This window comes from Sorex araneus, chromosome 6 (assembly GCF_027595985.1).
Source record: "Sorex araneus isolate mSorAra2 chromosome 6, mSorAra2.pri, whole genome shotgun sequence".
NCBI classification, from domain to species: domain Eukaryota; kingdom Metazoa; phylum Chordata; class Mammalia; order Eulipotyphla; family Soricidae; genus Sorex; species Sorex araneus.
This window is the reverse complement of record NC_073307.1, coordinates 27939915-27959751: the sequence shown is the minus strand read 5'-3', so window position 1 is coordinate 27959751 and position 19837 is coordinate 27939915. Positions and strand designations below refer to the sequence as shown.

At 38.1% G+C, this 19837-nt stretch overlaps 1 protein-coding gene across 1 annotated transcript in view; it reads right to left on the bottom strand.

Annotated features, from left to right (window-relative positions):
- The window catches only part of KIF3A (kinesin family member 3A), a 65196-nt gene that overhangs the window by 4572 nt on the left and 40787 nt on the right, over positions 1-19837 (bottom strand). The window contains exons 10-16 of the mRNA XM_055141899.1: positions 13789-13945; positions 12901-13081; positions 9896-10006; positions 8145-8270; positions 1973-2026; positions 1634-1702; positions 982-1106 (exon numbers count right to left, since the gene is read on the bottom strand). Of these exons, the coding sequence (XP_054997874.1) occupies positions 982-1106; positions 1634-1702; positions 1973-2026; positions 8145-8270; positions 9896-10006; positions 12901-13081; positions 13789-13945 (823 nt within the window). The remainder of the gene's footprint in view (positions 1-981; positions 1107-1633; positions 1703-1972; positions 2027-8144; positions 8271-9895; positions 10007-12900; positions 13082-13788; positions 13946-19837) is intronic.

Here is a 19837-nt window from a genome sequence, read left to right as displayed (position 1 = left end):
TTATCCCTGACATTTAAATGCTAAAGAATGTAAAAACTTGCAAACTCCTAATATGCTGATTTATCCTCTCTCAGTTCAACTACCCCAAATATATAAATGCTAAGCTTTATTAATGTTATTTAGAAAAACTGTATTAAAACTACATAACTTTATCCTAGATGGAACTCAAAAGTTCATGTCTTCAAATAGGGAAAACAAAAGCTTTTTATCCCAGGAGACCTTCAAAGTCTTACAGTTACTTAAAATAAGCTAAACTGTATCTGACAAGAAGAGAAGGAATATATGCTCCAGTCCAGGGATCCCATATCCTCATTTTCCTTGTCTTATATTAAAATACAAGTAAACTCTTCAACAGTCAAAACTAATATAAGAAAGAAGGTCAGAGAAGTTTTCTTTAAGTGAAAACTGAGGAATCAAGATTCTGGGGGCAACGATTATAAAAGAAATACAAATCAACTGAACATAACACCTTGGAACCTAACCAGAAAAATTAGTTAGGATGTCACTATAAAAGTTAGTTCAGGAATTAAGAGAAAATATATGACTTATTACATGTATTTGGAAAGAACAAAGTAAATAAGAAATAAACTATTATTCAGGAGGGCTTAACTAAGTGAGAGAATGCTAATTTTTGCTTGTTTTTATTTTGTTTGGGAGCAACATTCTGCAATGCTCAGGGGTCACTCCTGGCTCTGTGCACAGGACTTACTCCTGGATGTGCCCAGGGGACCATATAAGGTGCTGGAAATGGAACCTGGGATGACTGCATGCAAGGCAAGTGCTTTACCGACTATACTATCTCTCTAATCCCTAGAAGACAGTCACATTTTTAGCCAGAGTTTATTTACTTATTGAAACTACCTAAGGATTTATCTTAAATTCATGCCAAAATGCATATAACGCTAATGAAATTTTCTTTTTAAGTATCTAATTAGAATACCTCCAAGTCTTTCTTTTATGGGACTCACAGACAGTACTCACCTTCTCCCTGTCTTGGGCCTTGCCTTTCCCTTTGAAGTTCGTGGCCGTTCTAATTTCATCAAAGACTGTCGCAGACTCTCTTCAGTATAGGCGAGATACACATGAGAAAGGTCCACTTCAAAGGGCTAAGGAAAGGAAACGAACAAACAACACTCTTCTAAGACATTAAACCAGATTTGGGGGTGATCTAAAATACTCAATAAACTCGAGGGAAAGTCAAAGGCCAAATAAGTGTCTAAAGATGATTTGTTAATGTCATTTTCCTGAAATGCATTTGTCAGATTGATGAGTAAGTCCCATGCCTTAAAATTTTCTTAGAAGAAAAACTACTGCTACCTTCCTTAAAGACTGCAACTACTTTTTGTTGATCTTAAGAAGACTAGCTCTGAGAAGAAAAAGCACATTTGAATCTCTATCCAGAGAGGCAGTGAGAAGAGTATTGTGAACAGCACCTCCGGGGCTCTCCTGTGGCATAAATGACAGACTTCCTCTCCTGAATGAAGGTCATTAGAACTGTCCCACTCAGCACCCCATTCTAGAGTCTTTACTCACAGAAGACTAGTCCACTTTTCAGCAGACTTCACTGACATAATAAAATTTAGTGACCTTTTTTCCCATAAAGAAACCTAAATATTTTTTAAAGTATTCTTACATCTTTCTCTTTTTTATCAGAAACTGGAGTCTGTTTCCGCATATTATTTCCTGTATAGGCAACACATTTCTAAAAAACAAGAGGAAAAAAAGAAGGGGGAGATTTGTTTTAATTAGTAATAATTATTATAAATAAGACAAATTGTTATAGATATGATATTACACTCATACAATATGCTCAACAGAATGGGACCCAGAGATCATTCAGCCCTATGGAGCCCCAACCTAAACCTTTTACACCAAATATTCTTTGTGCTATAGTTAATTAGGGAAACATTATCCACCTTACTTTAGGAAGTACCTCTCAAGTATTTCAGAAAAGAATGAAAGCAATACTCACTAGCTGCCATTCTCCTATGTCTTCATTCCAATGGACATAGTTTTCAATCATTTCCTTTTAAAAAAGTCAAAAGTAGTCTACTTTTAATATGTACTGATATTTAAAATACTATTCATACTTCTGTTAAATATTAACAAAAGAGTTGTTTTAAAACACTCTTACTTCTTGATATAGTCCTTTTATAAACTTTAAAATATATAATTTTTAAGAATATATATAGCTGTAAGTGAAGTATACATAAATGTCAGGGGATGAAGAACATGATAGGAACCTTGGGCTAGATAGAAAAAGCAAAGAGCGGGCCAGAGTGATAATACAGCAGGTTGGGAGCTGGCTTTGCACAATAGTCAACCCAGATTCCTGATAGCTCAAATGGTTCCTGAGCTCAGATAGGAGAGATTCCCTGAATGCAAAGGTATGACTAAGCCCTAAGCATGCTGGTGTAGCCCAAATACCAAACCAAAAAAAAAAAGGAAAAGAAAAGATAAAGTGATGAAGAGTCAAGAGCAGAAAACCATTTGATGAGAATAGATTACTGTCATAGCATTAGTCTCTGATCAGGGTAATGCACCCACTACAAAATCAGTAAAAGCAGGTTATCCAAAGAACAATAGCAAGAACCAAGTATTAATTGTGTACCTGGGAACTAAGGATTAATTATACAAATCAGAGTATCCAAAGGGGGCAAAAAAACAGTAAGTATCCAAAGGGGGCAAAAAAACAGTAATTGTGTACTTGGGAACTAAGGATTAATTTATACAAATCAGAGTATCCAAAGAGGGCAAAAAAATAGTAAGGTTTATTTTCAGGCAAATTTCTTTTTTTTTTTTTTTTTGTATTTTGGGTCACACCTGGCGATGCTCAGGGGTTACTCCTGGTTTTGCACTCAGGAATTACTCCTGGTGGTGCTCAGGGGACCATATGGGATGCTGAGATTCAAACCTGGGTTGGCTGCGTGCAAGGCAAACGCCCTACCAGCTATGCTAATTGCTCCAGCCCCAGGCAAATTTCTTAAATGTATACACATTCAAAATAAACATATTAAAATTTTACGGGGCTGGAGCAATAGCACAGCGGGTAGGGCGTTTGCCTTGCACGCGGCCAACCCGGGTTCGATTCCCAGCATCCCATATGGTCCCCTGAGCACTGCCAGGGGTAATTCCTGAGTGCAGAGTCAGGAGTAACCCCTGTGCATCGCCGGGTGTGATCCAAAATGCAAAATAAATATATATATATATATTAAAATTTACCAAAATGCACTAGAAAGATGAAAATTTTGGAATAAAGGAGGCTGAGGGGGCTGGAGAGATGTTACAGTAGATAGGATACTTGCTTTGAGCGTGGCGGACTCGGGTTCAATCCCCAGCACCCCATATGATTCCCGAGTATTGCTAGGAGTAATTCCTGAGTGCAGAGCCAGGAATAACCCAGCACTGCTGGGTGTGGACCAAAAACAAACAAAAGAGAGGCTGAAATTATAAGCTATACTGGTATTAAGAATTAGCATCCTGTGGCTGGAGCAATAGCACAGCAGGTAGGGCATTTGCCTCCCTGGGTTCAATTCCCAGCATCCCAGATGGTCCCCCGAGCACTGCCAGGAGTAATTCCTGAGTGCATGAGCCAGGAGTAACCCCTGTGCATTGCCGGGTGTGACCCAAAAAAAAAAAAAAAGAATTAGCATCCATTAAAAGATAGTGATAGGGGCTGGAGCAATAGCACAGTGGGTAGGGCATTTGCCTTGCACGTGGCCAACCCAAGTTTGATTCCCAGCATTCCATATGATCCCCCAGCAGCCCGAGGAGTAATTTTGAGAGCAGAGCCAGGAGTAACCCCTGAGCATCGCCGGGTGTGACCCAAAAAGAAAAAGAAAAAAAGATAGTGATAGTGAAGAGATGAACAGAAAATTCCTCAAAGAAGAAATACAAATAGCCAAAAGGCACATGAATAAATGCTCTGCATCATTAATCATCAAGGAGATGCAAATCAAAATAACAATGAAATGTCATCTCACACCACAGAGATTGGAACACATCAGAAAGAACAAGAACAACCAGTGCTGGTGTGGGTGCAAGGAGAAAGGGACTCTCGTTCAATGCCAATGGGAGTATCTACTGGTCCAGCACTTCTGGAAAACAATATGGATATTCCTAAAAGAAATCTAGGAACTGAGCTTCCGTTTGATCCAGCACTTCTACTTCTTGGAATATACCCCAAGGGCTCAAAACAAAATGGAGAAAAGACATTTGCACTCCTATGTTCATTGCAGCAGCCTGTTGCAAGGGTAGGAGATTCTGCGTCGCTCTCTTCCAGGAGCTTTGTTGTATAGTCTCTAAATCTTGGCTGTTGATGGGATTACATGGCACGGGGGGAGGGGGGGGGCAATTTCTGGGTGTGGACTGCCAAGCTACTGGAAAATGGGGGGTCTGGGTGGAGGAGACCCAGTCCTGATCCAAGCAGGCTTGGAGATCTCAGCCGTGGGTCCCACATGCCTGGGACCCTCTGCTGGTTCCTTCATGCACTGAGGCTCCTCCAAGTGTGTGAAGAGTGGCCTTGAGCATGGCTGTGGCTGGGTTCTGGAGGTTTTTGGCTGCTGTGGCTCTGCTTTGGGCGGGGAGGGAAACTCAATCTACCCTTCTCTGAAGGGCCCCAATGAAGAAAGCCTGGCATGGGGGTAGGAGATTCTGCATTGATCTCTTCTGGGAGCTTTGTTTTATATAGCTCTCTTCACCTGGGCCCCGTTGGAGGGGCAGGTTGAGTTTCCCTCCCCGACCCAAGCAGAGCCCCGGCAGCAAAATCTCTGGAACCCAGCCACAGCCATACTAAAGGCCACTGTCCACACACTTGGACGAGCCTCACGCATGAAGAAACTGGCAAAGGAACCCAGGCATGTGGGACCCGGGGCTGAGATTTCCAAGCCTGCTCGGACCAGGACTGGGCCTCCTCCACCCATTTTCTAGTAGCTTGGCAGTTACACCCAGAAACTGCCCCTGGCACCACGTAATCCCATCAATGGCCAAGATCCAGAGACTATTTAAAACAAAGCTCCCCGAACCTCTTATAGTCTAGCCCACTGATATGCTTAAAGCAGCAGATCTGTGTTTGGTTTTAACATACTTGCTTGTATTCTCTGATATACATTCTCCGTCCCTCTTCGAGAGCCTGACAAGCTACTGAGAGTATCCTGCCCACAAGGAAGAGCCTGGCAAGTTCCCTGTGGCATATTCAATATGCCAAATACAGTAACAATAACAGGTCTCATTCCCTTGACCCTGAAAGAGCCTCCAATTGTTGGGAAAGACGAGTAAGGAGAGGCTGCTAAAATCTCAGGGCTGGGATGAATGGAGACATTACTGGTGTCTACTCGAGCAAATCAATGAACAATAGGATGATAGTGATACAGTGATGTTCATTGCAGCACTATTCACAATAGCCAAAATCTGGAAGCAACCCAAGTGTTCAAGAATAGTGATTATATGGGGCCGGAGCGATAGCACAGCGGGGAGGGCGTTTGCCTTGCACGCGGCCGACCCGGGTTCGATCCCCGGCATCCCATATGGTCCCCCAAGCACTGCCAGGAGTAATTCTTGAGTGCAAAGCCAGGAGTAACCCCTGGGCATCGCTGGGTGTGACCCAAAAAGCAAAAAAAAAAAAAAAAAAAAAAAAAAAAAAAAAAAAGAATAGTGATTATAGTAAATAAATAAATTATAAATAAATTATAAATTATACATAAATAAATTATAGTACATATCCATAAATTATAGACATATCAAAATGGAATATTTCTTGGCCATGAGAAAAGAAAAAAATCATTAAATTTGCTACCATATGGGGGAACCTAGAGAGTATCATGCTGAGTGAGGTTAGTCAGAGGGAGAGAAACAGAATGATCTTTCTCATATGCGGATATAAAGAAACATAATGGTGCAGTAACAAACACCCAAAGGCAGTGGAAACACAGAACATGAGAACTGGTATTCAGTAGGAAACATGCCACTTGAGGGGTCTGGAGGATAAGGCAGGGAGGAGGGTACATCTGTGGTGGCAGGAAGTAGCATTCAATCGGCAGGAGGAGGTGGTGCCAAAAGGTGGTACAGTGTTATGTATGGAACCTATCTGCAACAGCATTGTAAACCACAGTGCAAAACTTATAAAATTAAAAAAGAAGGAAAAAAAGCACCTCTCATAGAAGCAGTCTACTGGAAGGAAGGTAAATGGGTGGGCAGCATTGGTGGGAAAAAGTGGACACTGGTAAGTGTCCACTTTACCAAGGGATCAGTGTTGAAACATTGTATGCCTAAAACCCAATCATGAATAACTTTGCAATTTCACAGTGACTAAAGGAAAATTTTTAAATAAAATGTTAAAGTAAAAAACAAAAAAGAGGATAGTGGTTGTGGCATATGAATTATGAATGTACTAAATGTTATTAAACTATTAATTTAATAATAGTTAAAATGGATCATTTCATGTTGTATGTATTTGCTTGTTTTTAGGCGATGTTCAGGTGTTACTCCTAAATCCCTCCTGGCTGTGCTCAGGGGACCATATGAGATGCCAGAGACTGAACCCAGGTCAGACGCATGCAAGGCAAACTTCCTACCTGCTGTCTAATCTCTGGCGTCTAATGTTGTATGCATTTTAACACACAAAGAATTAACATATGTAGAAAGAAAGAAAAAGCACAAGAGTTCTGTTCTGGTAGGATAATAACAGGATAAAAAAACTGGATGAACAGAACCTATATTTGTACACTGCAGTTACATAAATCTTGGTTTCTTTAAAGGGCTGATACTCTCTTATTTATATACTCAAAAATCATGTGTTATAGAAATCTCAGACCGAGCAACCTTCGGCAGAGATGGCCCGGGACTTTGCAATAGGCCTTCCCCCCGGCCCGCTCCAGACGGGGGCAGGTGCCGTCCCACTGCCTGCCCTCTAAGAGCTCCAGCGGTTGCCATTTTAAAGAAGCCAGAAAGAAGCACCAGCTCCCACGTGGCCACGATCCAGAGACACACACAGTAATCTCGGACTGAGCAACCTGCAGCAGCAATTTCTTCAGACCCTAATTATTAAAATCTTAGAATTCCAAAAGTGCATGGCCACTCTCGTGGCCACGTGACATTATATCCATAACACGCAATACAAAACACATTGTCTAGCAATTGTATTTTCAACAGATATAAGGGGAGATAGGACTGGTCTCGAAATATCGAAGGTAACTAAAGTAGAGAAAGAATACCTTGCAAACTATCGGCCACACAAGCAGGGGGAGGTATGGAAAGTGGGGGAGGGGGAATACTGGGGATTTTGGTGGTGGAAAATGTGCACTGGTGAAGGGATAGGTGTTGGATGACCGTATGATCGAAGTTCAAACATGAAATTTTTGTTACTGTATCTCACAATGAATAAAAAAATAAAAATTAAAATTGAATCATGTGTCAAGAAAAAGAAAGAACAGAGGGGAAAGAGTTAGTATAGGAGGTAAGGCGCTTGCTTTACCCTGGTCTGAAAACCCACCATAGCATATGGTTCCCAAAGACCTGAACCAGGATTAAGTCCTGAGCATACCAGGTGTAGGTCAAACCCCATAAACCCACACCAAAAAAAAAAAAGAAAGAAAAATTAAGAACTAAAGTGAAATGTAATGGCATTAGTTCAGTAAAACGTTATAGTTATAACTAAAAAGTAAATATTAACACAATGGGTAGGGCATTTGCCTTGCACGCAGCCAACCCAGGTTTGATTCCTCTGTCCCTCTCAGAGAGCCCGGCAAGCTACCAAGAGTATCCCACCCGCACGGCAGAGCCTGGCAAGCTCCCCGTGGCGTATTTGATATGCCAAAAACAATAACAACAAGTCTCACAATGGAGACGTTACTAGTGCCCACTCGAGAAAAATCGATGAACAACTGTACAACTGTACAACAGTACTACAGTGCTACTTCCTGGACTGGAGATAGTATAGGAGGAGAGAGGTAAAGCACTTCCTTGCATAGCAGCATATGGTCCCAGCACCACCAGAGGTCACTCCTGAGCACAGAGTCAGGAGTAGCCCCTGAGAACCATCAGGTAGGGCTCAAAAACCAGAAAAGAAATTTTATTTCCTTATTCCTTAATCCCTATCAGTTGACCTCACCTCTAAGTCACTTCTTACTTAGAAGCCATCTTCTTACCTGATAATCCTGGGGTATAAAGTTATCAATAATAAGCATCTGAAGTCGAAGTTCCCGACTAAGTTGTCGGATATTTTCCAATAGTCCTTCAATTTCTCTCTGATGTTCTTGTTGAAGATCAGCCATCTACCAGAAAAACAAGGAAATTTTTTGTCTTTAGCAAGATGAAACTTTTTTTGCTTTGCTTTCTGGGTCACACCCGGTGATGCACTGAGGCCACTCCTGGCTCTGCACTCAGGAATTACTCCTGGCGGTGCTCAGGGGACCATATGGGATGCTGGGATCAAACCCGGGTCAGCCGCATGCAAGGTAAGCACCCTACCCGCTGTGCTATTATTGCTCCAGCCCTGACAAAACACTTACAAAAAGTTCCATATGCCACAGGTCTAAAAAGTGGTTTGAAATCTAACAATAAAACAATAAGTAGGGCTAACAACTAAAACAACAGATATTTAACAACAAATAAAGAGGACCAGAGAGTTGGTGTGAGGTTAAGATACTTGCCTTCCATGCGAATGCAACAAAATTTGAATTCCAGCATTACGTACGGTCGCCCAGCACTGCCAGTTGTTGTGCCTGAGCACAGGGCCAGGAGTGGCCCCTGAGCAGTGCCAGGTGTGGCAAAAACAAAACCAAAAATGAAGAGAATAACATTCTTTATTCCATATGAGTTAAAGTCAAAAATAGTTAATTTGCTTGACTGGCTAAAATTTCTTTTTTGATTTGGGGATTACACCCTGTGGTGCTCAGGGCTTACTCTAGCATCAGTGGTCATTCCTGGCAGTACTTGGGAGACCATACACAGTGCCAGGGATCAAATGCGGGCCTCCTGCATGCAAAGCATGCACTCGAGTCAATTTAGCCATTTTCCACATCTTGACAACTAATGTTTAATTGCATATAATATTTCTTTAAAATTATAAACACATAGCCATACTATGGCAGGTCAAAAGAATGAACCACCTGACCTGGGTTCATTCCTCAGCACCCCATATGGTCCCTTGAGCCCTACCGGAGTCATCCCTGAGTGCAGAGCCAGGAGGAAGCCATGAGCACTGCTGGGTATGGCTGCAAAAGACAAAATTATAAACATACATTCACTGTATCACTGTCATCCCGTTGCTCATCGATTTGCTTGAGCAGGTACCAGTAATGTCTCCACTGTGAGACTTGTAGTTACTGTTTTTGGCATATTGAATACGCCACAAGTAGCTTGCCAGGCTCTGCCGTGCGGGCGAGATACTCTCGGGAGCTTGCCAGGCTCTCCAAGAGAGGCGGGGCAGAGGAATCGAACCCAGGTCGGCCACATGCAAGGCTAACGCCCTACCTGCTGCGTTATCGCTCCAGCCCATACATTATGATTCCTTTAAGACTCAATGCTATGTAAACAAATTTTTTTTTTTTGCTTTTTGGGTCACACCCAGCGATGTTCAGGGGTTACTCTTGGCTCTGCACTCAGGAATTACTCCTGGCAGTGCTGGGGGGAACCATATGGGATGCCAGGGATTGAACCCGGATCTGCCGCGTGCAAGGCAAACACCCTGCCCGCTGTACTGTATCACTCCGGCCCCACAAAAAATTATTTTTAAAAAACAGGATGGCTCAAGTGGTAGAGCACATGCCTTACCTGAGGCCTTGAATTCCATATTCAACACTTATGAGTCTTTGACCTCTGCCCCCAAGTACTGTTGGGAGCGCCTACCACCCAACAATTCAAAATCACATTAACAAGCAGTTTCTAAGAGCCCAACCTCTGATTTCGCAGCCATCAGCATAGTCCAAACTTTCTTTAATTTCTTGGTCTTTCCTTGTGCTTCCTCTTGCAAACTGGTATATTTTTCTTCAATATCCAAGCGTTCTTGCTACATCAAAAATATGTAAACTTCAGAATAATTTTATTAAATTATATATTTCTTTTTTTTTAATTTTTAAAATTTTATTGAATCACCGTGAGATAGTTACAAGCTTTCATGTTTGGGTTACAGTCACACAGTGATAAAAAACCCATCCTTCCACCAGTGCACATTCCCCACCACCAATATCCCGGGTATACCCCCCTTTCCCACCCTCCCCCTGCCTATATGGCAGACAATATTCCCCATACTCTCTCAGACAATATTCCCCATACTCTCTCTCTGCTTTTGGGCATTATGACTTGCAACACAGACACTGAGAAGTCATCATGTTTGGTCCATTATCCACTTTCGGCATGCATCTCCCATTCCAACTGGTTCCTCCAGCCATCACTTTCTTAGTGATCCCTTCTCTATTCCATCTGCCTTCTTTCCTCTGCTCATGAAGCAGTCTTCCAGCTATGGGGCAATCCCCCGGTCCTTATATCTACTGTCCTTGGGTATCAGCCTCATGTGATGCTACCCTACACTCCATAAATGAGTGCAGTCCCTCTATGTCTGTCCCTCTCTTTCTGACTCATTTCACTTAGCATGATACTCTCCATGTTTATCCATTTATAAGCAAATTTCATGACTTCATCTCTCCTAACAGCTGCATAGTATTCCATTGTGTAGATGTACCACAGTCTCTTTAACCAGTCATCTGTTTTAGGGCACTCGGGTTGTTTCCAGATTTTGGCTATTGTGAACAGTGCTGCAATGAATATATAGGTACAGATGTCATTTCTACTGTGCTCTTTTGCATCCTCAGGATATATTCCCAGAAGTGGTATTGCGGAGTCATATGGAAGCTCAATTTCTAGTTTTTGAAGGACTGTCCATATTGTTTTCCAGAAAGGCTGGACCAGTTGGCATTCCCACCAACAGGGAGGGAGTGTCCCTTTTTCCCCACCACGCCAGCACTGGTTGCTTTTGTTCTTTTGAATGTGTGCCAGTCTCTGTGGTGTGAGATGATATCTCATTGTTGTTTTGATTTGCATCTCCCTGATGACTAGGGATGTGGAGCATGTCCTGGCCCAGATGGATTTACTAGTGAATTCTTCCAAAGCTTTAAAGAGGACTTACTCCCAATCCTCTTTAAGCTTTTCCAGAAACTGAAGTATCAAAAACACTTCCAAACAGTTTCTATGAGGCAAATATCACCCTCATTCCAAAAACAGACAAAGATACCACAAAGAAAGAAAATTATAGACCGATATCCCTGATAAACACAGATGCAAAGATCCTCAACAAAATATTAGCAAATAGAATCCAACGACTCATCAAAAAGATCATACACCACGACCAAGTAGGATTCATTACAGGGATGCAAGGATGGTTTAACATTTGCAAGTCAATCAACATAATTCATCATATTAATAAAAGAAATAATAAAAATCATATGATCATATCAATAGATGCAGATAAAGCATTTGACAAGATTTAGCACCTGTTTATGATGTAAACTCTTAGCAGAATGGGCATCGAAGGAACTTTCCTCAATATAGCCAAAGCCATCTACTAAAAGCCCATGGCAAGTATCATTCTCAATGGGGAAAAACTGAAAGCCTTCCCTCTAATATCGGGCACAAGGCAAGGTTGCCTGCTTTCGCCACTCCTATTCAATATAGTACTGGAAGTCCTGGCCATAGTAGTTAGACAAGAAAAAGATATCAAGGGCATACAGATAGGAAAGGAAGATATGAAGTTATCACTATTTGCAGATGATATGGTACTGTACTAAGAAAACCCTAAAGACTCTAAAGAAAAGCTCCTAGAAACAGTAATTCGATATAGTAGTGGCAGGCTACAAAATCAACACCCAAAAGTCCATGGCTTTCTTATATACAAATAATGAAAGAGAAGAAAGAGACATTAAAAAAACAATCCCATTCACAATAGTACCTCAGAAAATCAAGTACCTTGGAATCAGCTTAACCAAAGAGGTGAAGAACCTATACAAGGAAAATTACAAAACACTACTTCAAAAATAAAGGAGGACACTAGGAAATGGAGACACATCCCCTGCTCATGGATAGGGAGAATTAACATTATCAAAACAGCAATACTGCCCAAAACACTATACAAATTTAATGCAGTCTCTATCAGGATACCCATGATTTTTTTTTTTTTTTTTTTTGCATTTTGGGTCACAACCGGCAATGCACAGGGGTCATTCCTGGCTCATGCACTCAGGAATTACCCCTGGCGGTGCTCAGGGGACCATATGGGATGCTGGGATTCGAACCCGGGTTGGCTGCGTGCAAGGCAAACGCCCTACCCGCTGTGCTATCACTCCAGCCCCTACCCATGATATTTTTTAAAGAAATAGACAAAACACTCCTGAAATTTATATGGAACAATAAACCCCCACGAATAGCTAAATTATATATTTCCTAATCATTATAAATGTGCAGCAGCTACCCTTTACAAGGTACTCTTGAACATACAGGTTTGAAGTGAACAGATTAATTTATAGACAGATTTTCCTTTTTTCATCTCCTCATCCTACTTACCATGAAGATGAGGATGAAGACCTCAGGGTAATCACTTAAGGTTTTCTTAAGAATATTTTCCCCCTGGCTTACTTTTAGTATATTATACATATGCAAAGTAAGTGAGTTTACTTGTTTGTTTTATTATATTATTAGTAAGGCTTTTGGTGATGAGCAGGTCATTAGAGATTGGAGATATATATACATAAAAACATATATGTATATATATGTATGTATGTATTCACTGTAGTTTAGATAATAGCAATCAATTTCTAAAGTTTCACTAAAATTATTGATACTTAGCTTCTCGCTACAAAAAAATAAAATGTCTTTAGCAAAGTGCCAACAAATAGCAAAAGTTCACATTACCTCTTTTTCTTCAAGTTCTCTGCGAAGCTGCTCTGCTCTTTTCCTCCTTTCTTCCAGTTCCATATTGGATTCTTCAAGAAGTTTTTCTTGTTCCTCGGCTTTTGCTAATAAATCTACACCACCAACAATCACCTTCTTCTCCAATGCAGATAACTTCTCTAGCAAAGTCTGATGCTCTTGTCTGTTAATTAAATGAAACACTCTAGGAGCTGGAGAGATAGTACAGTAGGTGGGGCACCTGCCTTGTATGCAGCCAACTCAGGTTCCATCCCTAGCACCCCATTATGCCAGGAGTGATCCCTGAGCACTGAGCCAGGAGAAAGCCCTAAGCACTACCAGGTGTGCACAAAACTGTATCTATCTATACATATATATATATTATATATATATTAACTGCTATTCCAAAAATTAACAATCTAGAAATAAAATGTATTTATTAATTTTGGAGTCACAGCTAGCTATACTCAGAGGTTACTCCTGGCTCTGCACTCAGGAATTACTCCTGATGGTGCTCAAAGGACTATATGGGATGCTAGGGATCAAACCTGGCTTGGCCAAGTGCAAAGCAAATGCCGTACCTCTGTACTATTGCTCCAGCTCCTGAAAGTAAAATTTCTAAAAAGAAACATAAAAACTTCTTATCAAATAAACCACTGTGAAACATAAATGATTCATTCTTTAATTTTAATTTGCTAATATTTTTTTCTTCCCAGAGAGAGGAAATAATCAAAACGTGCTTTTCAGAGTAGAAATATACCTTCTATCCCAAATTAGCTTCACTGGAGACAAAAAAGGTTTTACTTATTGCTCAATATTCTTACTTATACATGCTATGAAATAAGACTAGAAATTTTAGTTACAAATCCATCTCTACTTTGTAATACTCACTGGGCCTTAAGAAGATCTTTTTCCCGTTTCTCTAATTCAGCTCTAGCCTTATTCCTTTCTTCTTCTTCCATGTCAAGCTTTGTTTCAAGTGCTTTTCTCTCCTCATCAATTTTTGCTTGCATTTCAACCATCTTATCTGGGGAAACTTTCTTTTTACCTATTAGAGCCATTCAATAATTACAACAATCACTCTAGACTCAATGTTTTATTCTTATATAAATTATCTTTGATATCTGAGGTATATTCCTTAATAATACAAAATAAAAATATCAAGACTGTAAGAAGGTACATATTGTATTTCTATCAACTATTTCTAAAGACATTTTTAACAAATTGATAAATTCAAACTATCATTCAGTCAATGATAACACAAAAACAAAAATAAGCAATAGAGAGAAGCAAAACAGATGAGCAGGAAAAAGGAAGCGCAACAAGAACGCCAAATAAAAAAGCAGAGAGGCTGGGATGCAGCTCAGTGGCAGAGCACTTGCCTCTCACATATGAGGCCCTAGATGTGATCCCCAGAAACTTAAAATGAATAATCTAAAGATATGTGTTTTCAAATAACACATATGTTCAAAAAAGCAATAGGATCATTTACTTTTCTTCTAATACCTACGTATAACATCAAGCGGCTTCTCAAAATATCACCCACAATTTATTAAAGTGAATAAAGGACAATCTAGGCACAAAATTCAGGTGGGGTGGGTGCTGTGGCTCACTGGAAGATAAGTGAAGCCCTGAGTTCAAGTTTTTGAACTGCAGTGGAAAAATGCAGATAAAATTTCAGGCAGATTTATAGCACATAGTTTTTAATATATATTTTTAGAGTTTTACTAAAATTTTTAACTAACTTCAACAAAATTTTTTATCTGAAAGTATTTGAAAATATACTCCCAAGTGAAAACATTTAATACTTTTAACAATTAATTATATAATATTTACATAGCTATTAGGCATTTCATATTTGCTGAGCTGTCATGAATATAGCCTATCTTGAGTGAACTACAATAACTATTACAAAACTCAGCATTCTAAGTCAAATTAAATATGTCAATATCAAATATAAGTAGAATATCTACCAAGTAATAAAGCTGCAAATATAACTTCAAATTCATTTTTCACTATAATGTCTATACTGCTTTATATACATAAAATAGGTTTTCCAAAAAAAAAAGTTGACTTAATTTCAAGATTTGAAGAAATAAAAAATTTAAAATAGCTTATGAAACCAGTTAAGAAACAGAATAAAAGATGATTTACTTTTTATAACACAACTTTGAAACATACTTTCCTTCAGAAAAATGATCAAACTTTTGGTAGGACTGTTCTGATGTTCTCCTGAATTTTTTTCTGTCATCTTAATTAACTTCCTTCCCAAAGGATACAGGATATAGTATAAACTGTTAATTATCCTACCCAAAAGTTAACCCCTCCTGATAACAAGAGAACTGAAAAATGATGATGACAGAGACATACATCAAAATATATTCTTTCAGGTACCATGAAACAAAGAATAATTCACACTTTTTTTCTTATGATAAAATTACATTAAAAACAGCATTTAAAATACATTACCCTTCATTTCTATAAAAATGAAAGTCCAAAGCAAACTTAAACCACAAAACAAATAAGCTAAATAAAAGAGTAAATCAAAGCGTTGATCCAAATTCATGCTCTGGTGTGGTGTGATTCATTGCATTCCAAAAGTCAGGATTTTGGACTGATTCTGTTAACTTCTATGGCATAATTGTATGTATCAGATATTCTATTGGATGTTCTGAATGATGCTCTTAAAAAATAATTAAAAATCTGATTCCAGTAAATTTCTGGAATTTGTCATTGTTAACACTCTTAGGATCTGAGACAGGGAAGAATAAGTTCAGCTATAAAGTTAGGCACATGAAATAAAAATATTTTTCTTTTATTCAGGCCAGTGACATGACTCAGTAGTAAAATACTGATTATATGTGTGAGTCCTGGGTTCAATTCCTGGCATCGCAAAAAGTATATGTAAGTTCCTTTCCACTTCAGAATTTAAAACATTTATTAAAAAAAAAATGGCAAATAAGACCAAAAAGTGTGAAGATCTGAATACTAATAATACAGAAGAGTTGACCTGATCAATATATGTATGCTAATTTTTTTTACTTCCATGGTTCTCTTCTACTCTTCAAAATATATATATTTTTTAAAAATCATAGAGACTCTAATTTTCTAGGTTTCTATAGTTCTCTTCTAATCTTAAAGATATATATTTCTAAAAGTCCTGAGCTAAAGATGATCATAAAATATAGCTAGGTTGAGTTTCAAAGTCTAATGTTTTAGCAACATTGTTACAGCCAGAATTACTCAGATAAATTATATTTTCAAATACTTTAAGCAAAATGTGTGCTAACTCCCTTAATGAGGCATTTAAAAATGTGACATCACTATGCCATTTTTACATTAAATTTTTTTTGGACCACACCTGGTTATGCTCAGAGGTTACTCCCAGCTCTGCACTTAGGAATTACTCCAGGCAGTGTTTGGGGAACCATATGGGATGCTGGGAATGAAAACAGGGTCGGCCATGTGCAAGGCAAGTGCCCTGATTGCTGTACTATCACTCTGGCCCCTACATAAGTTTTAATAAGTATTTTTTAAAATCTTAATCAAACAAAATAAACAAAAATTCTAGTATTGCATGACAAAACTCAGTACAAAATTTCAAGTTAATATATCTAAAAATGTTAGTCATAAAGAAGTTAATTAAATTAAACAAGATACAATATTTTTCATTGCCCTTTGCCATGTGCTCTAACCAAAGCTGTGAAAATTAATTTTAGCCAGGTAAAAAAATTTCATGGAAGTGCTAGCTGAATTAATTTTATTTTTGTTAAATGAGTGCTCAAAAGCATAAGTAAGAATTTTTAAAGGGAAGAAAAAAAATGCTCAAATCATAATGGTATTTTCAGTATTTGGTTTAATGGAGCTTTAACAATTTAGAAAAATGGAGGACTTTTTTTGTTTTTGTTGTTTGAGTGAAAGCTGAAATATTTGCTTAATATAAAAGACAGATACTTACCTTATAAAAATATTTTTTAAATAAAAAATGTAATGAAGTTTAACAAAGTTGTTTACAGTTTAAATAACTGAACCACGTGGAGTGCAAATCAATCACACCAACCTGCTTGATCTTTCAATAAGAAGTAGTAAGCAAATCGTAGACAGGAAGCATATGCACAGAGATGAGGAGGAGAAAAAAAAAGCATTATTTCTTTTGTAAAACAAAAAAATGTATAAAAGCATTCATTTCAAGTATAGGAATCATCGAAATTGAAATAGAGCAATTTTATATTTTAAAAAAGCATACTTAACAAAAACAGATTTAAGTAAAGCAAGGAAAATAAGATCTAGTCTAAGATTACAATTTAAATAAACCGCTAAAGTTCACACTGATCCCCAAAGTCCTACAATTATTAACAGTTCAGTACCACATGTTTATGTTACCAAGAGACATAGAATTGGGAACCTGCTAATAATGAGGGGAATAAAAGAGCAAAACAAAAGTAAGCCAATTTTTTCAGTTAGCACGTTAAAAATAGCAAAATTTAAATTGTCCGTTTAAAATTTTCCCAATTCAATGTTCTAAAGATCCGTTACAGGTGTGCCCCCCTTTAAGAAAATAAAACACAAATTCCTCAATCAACAAAGTAGATAAATTATAGTAATTTGCAACCACTATTTGAGTAACAAAAGATTTAATTAAGAATTACTTTCAAGTATAAAATGCTCCCATTACATTTTACTTCCCAGATTTATTTATATGCATTTTCCCAGGAAAAAATATACATTGCATAAAGTGAAGTACACCTGCACAAGAAAACACTGCATTCAATCTATTGGTGGACTGTTAAGATTTATGAGTCTATTGAAGTAAATGATCAATTGCTGATACAGGCAAAGAATGTTTAAAAACATACCATTCACATGTTTAATAGGGAAGAAACATACAAGTTATGCATAACAACACATGCTGATTCATCTTCTCTCCACCTAACCAACACACCTATGTCACAACAAAAGAACTTAATGTCTGTGTCAGATATGCAAGTAATAATTAAAATTGCTTGAATTGACAAGTAATTTTACAATATACTTCTAATATATAACTACACTAAGATTTAAGGAAAGTGTTAAAACAGAAAGTTTAATTTTGCCTCCTGCTAACATATTTTCAAATATTTCAGTTTATAATACCTCCATATGTTTTCTAAAATAACCAATTATATGTTTTCTAAAATAATCAATGTTTTGATAAAATTTAATGCATAGCAATAGAGAAAATTCCCTACTAATCTTGGAATTCTTTCTCTAAAAAGCTAAAAGCTTAAGAATAATAACCAATAGCTTTTGGAGTTTGGGGTTTTGTTTTGTTTGGGGGCCACACCCTGCTGAATTGGGAATAAGCTACTTTTGGCTTGGTGTTGGGAGATGAGAAAAAGGGGGTCAAGCACCTTCTGCATGAAATACATGCATTCTGCTACCGAGCACTCTTCTCCAGCCATTTATGTTTGTCATTAGTTTTGGAAAGGTTATATCTAAAGTTAGTAAGCTGCAAGTTAGTACAATAGAGCCTCATTTCCTTTCTTCTGGAAATAAATAATACTTTGGGGTGGGGAGAGAACTTGAAGGGCTGGAGCTCATGCTTGGTACTTTACAGCCCTGGGTTCAACCCCCAGCACCCACAAATCCTCCGTTCTTCCAGCACTGCAGGAGCCAAGCCTGAGCACCCTGAACACCAAGCCAGAAGTAGCCTGAACACCACCAGGTTAGCCTCAAAACAAAACAAAATTAATAATACTTACAACTTAATGATTAGACCCATCCTGTATAAATGCTTCCTATGGATCTGCATTCTCTAATCATACTCTTACAAAGTTTCTAAAATAAATTAGGAAAATTAGAGCTAGGGACAAGTATAACTTGATATTAAATACTTTTATCTTTGCTGGCTTCAAATTTTACTTCTTCTGTCTTTATTTGGGAGCTTTCAATCTTAAGTTATTCCTAAGAATAGGACACCAAAATGTAAAATCTTTACATTTTAAGACATGTTATAATGGACAGTGGTGCACTTAAAAATATAACATACTTTCAGAAATTCAGGATTGGTTATTACATGTTCCTAACATTGGCAGAGATTAAAATTTTATAATGAAACAAAAAGGAGTCAGAAGATTTGATCTTTTTACAGCTCACTTGCTCTCTTTTTATTATCTCAATTGCAAAAGCATGAATCTCTCTTCCATTGTCTCCAACAAAAACTTAGCACATGTTTTAATAATTACGGTTAACTAGAAGCAATGAAGGGGGTGGCAGAAATTATCACATGCTTTGTTCTGCTGAGAAGTTAAACAAGTATTCTTTAAGTAATGAGAGGGAGCAGTGCAGCAATTCTCAAATGAAGCCCATGGATTATGGAAAAGCCAAAGCTCTGTTAGAGAATTTAAGAGCTACCACTCACTAGGCAAGAACTTATCCAGAGGTTTCTCTATGACAGAACATGTAGAGTCTGAACTACTGCTGCTGCTACTGCCTGGAAGACAAAGAAACGAGCCCAACGGAACCAAAGAAAGAGGAAACAAGTGAATAAACACACAGAGAAAAATTCAGTCCCAGAGAAAAAAATTCAAAGAATAATTAAACTTTGTATTAAAAACTTGCTTCCCCCTAAAATCAGTCTGGGTAGTCCACACACACTGTACTCTACAAAGCCATAGAGAGGAATCATCATCTATTTCTTTGACCATTCATAAATCTCACTACCTAAAAACTTAAGAGCTAAAATGACAAGGAAGAAAATCATCATTTGATGACACATTTATTTAAACAATTTAGGTTGGTAAACTGATTGATAAAGGAACTGAATTTTAAAATTTAAATTATATACAATTAAAATTATAGGTATGATTAATTATCCTTCATTAAACAGATTAATTTGTCTCCAATTCCATTCTTTTTCCTCTAAAATATCAACCTAGCAGACATGAATCCATGTTTAAAA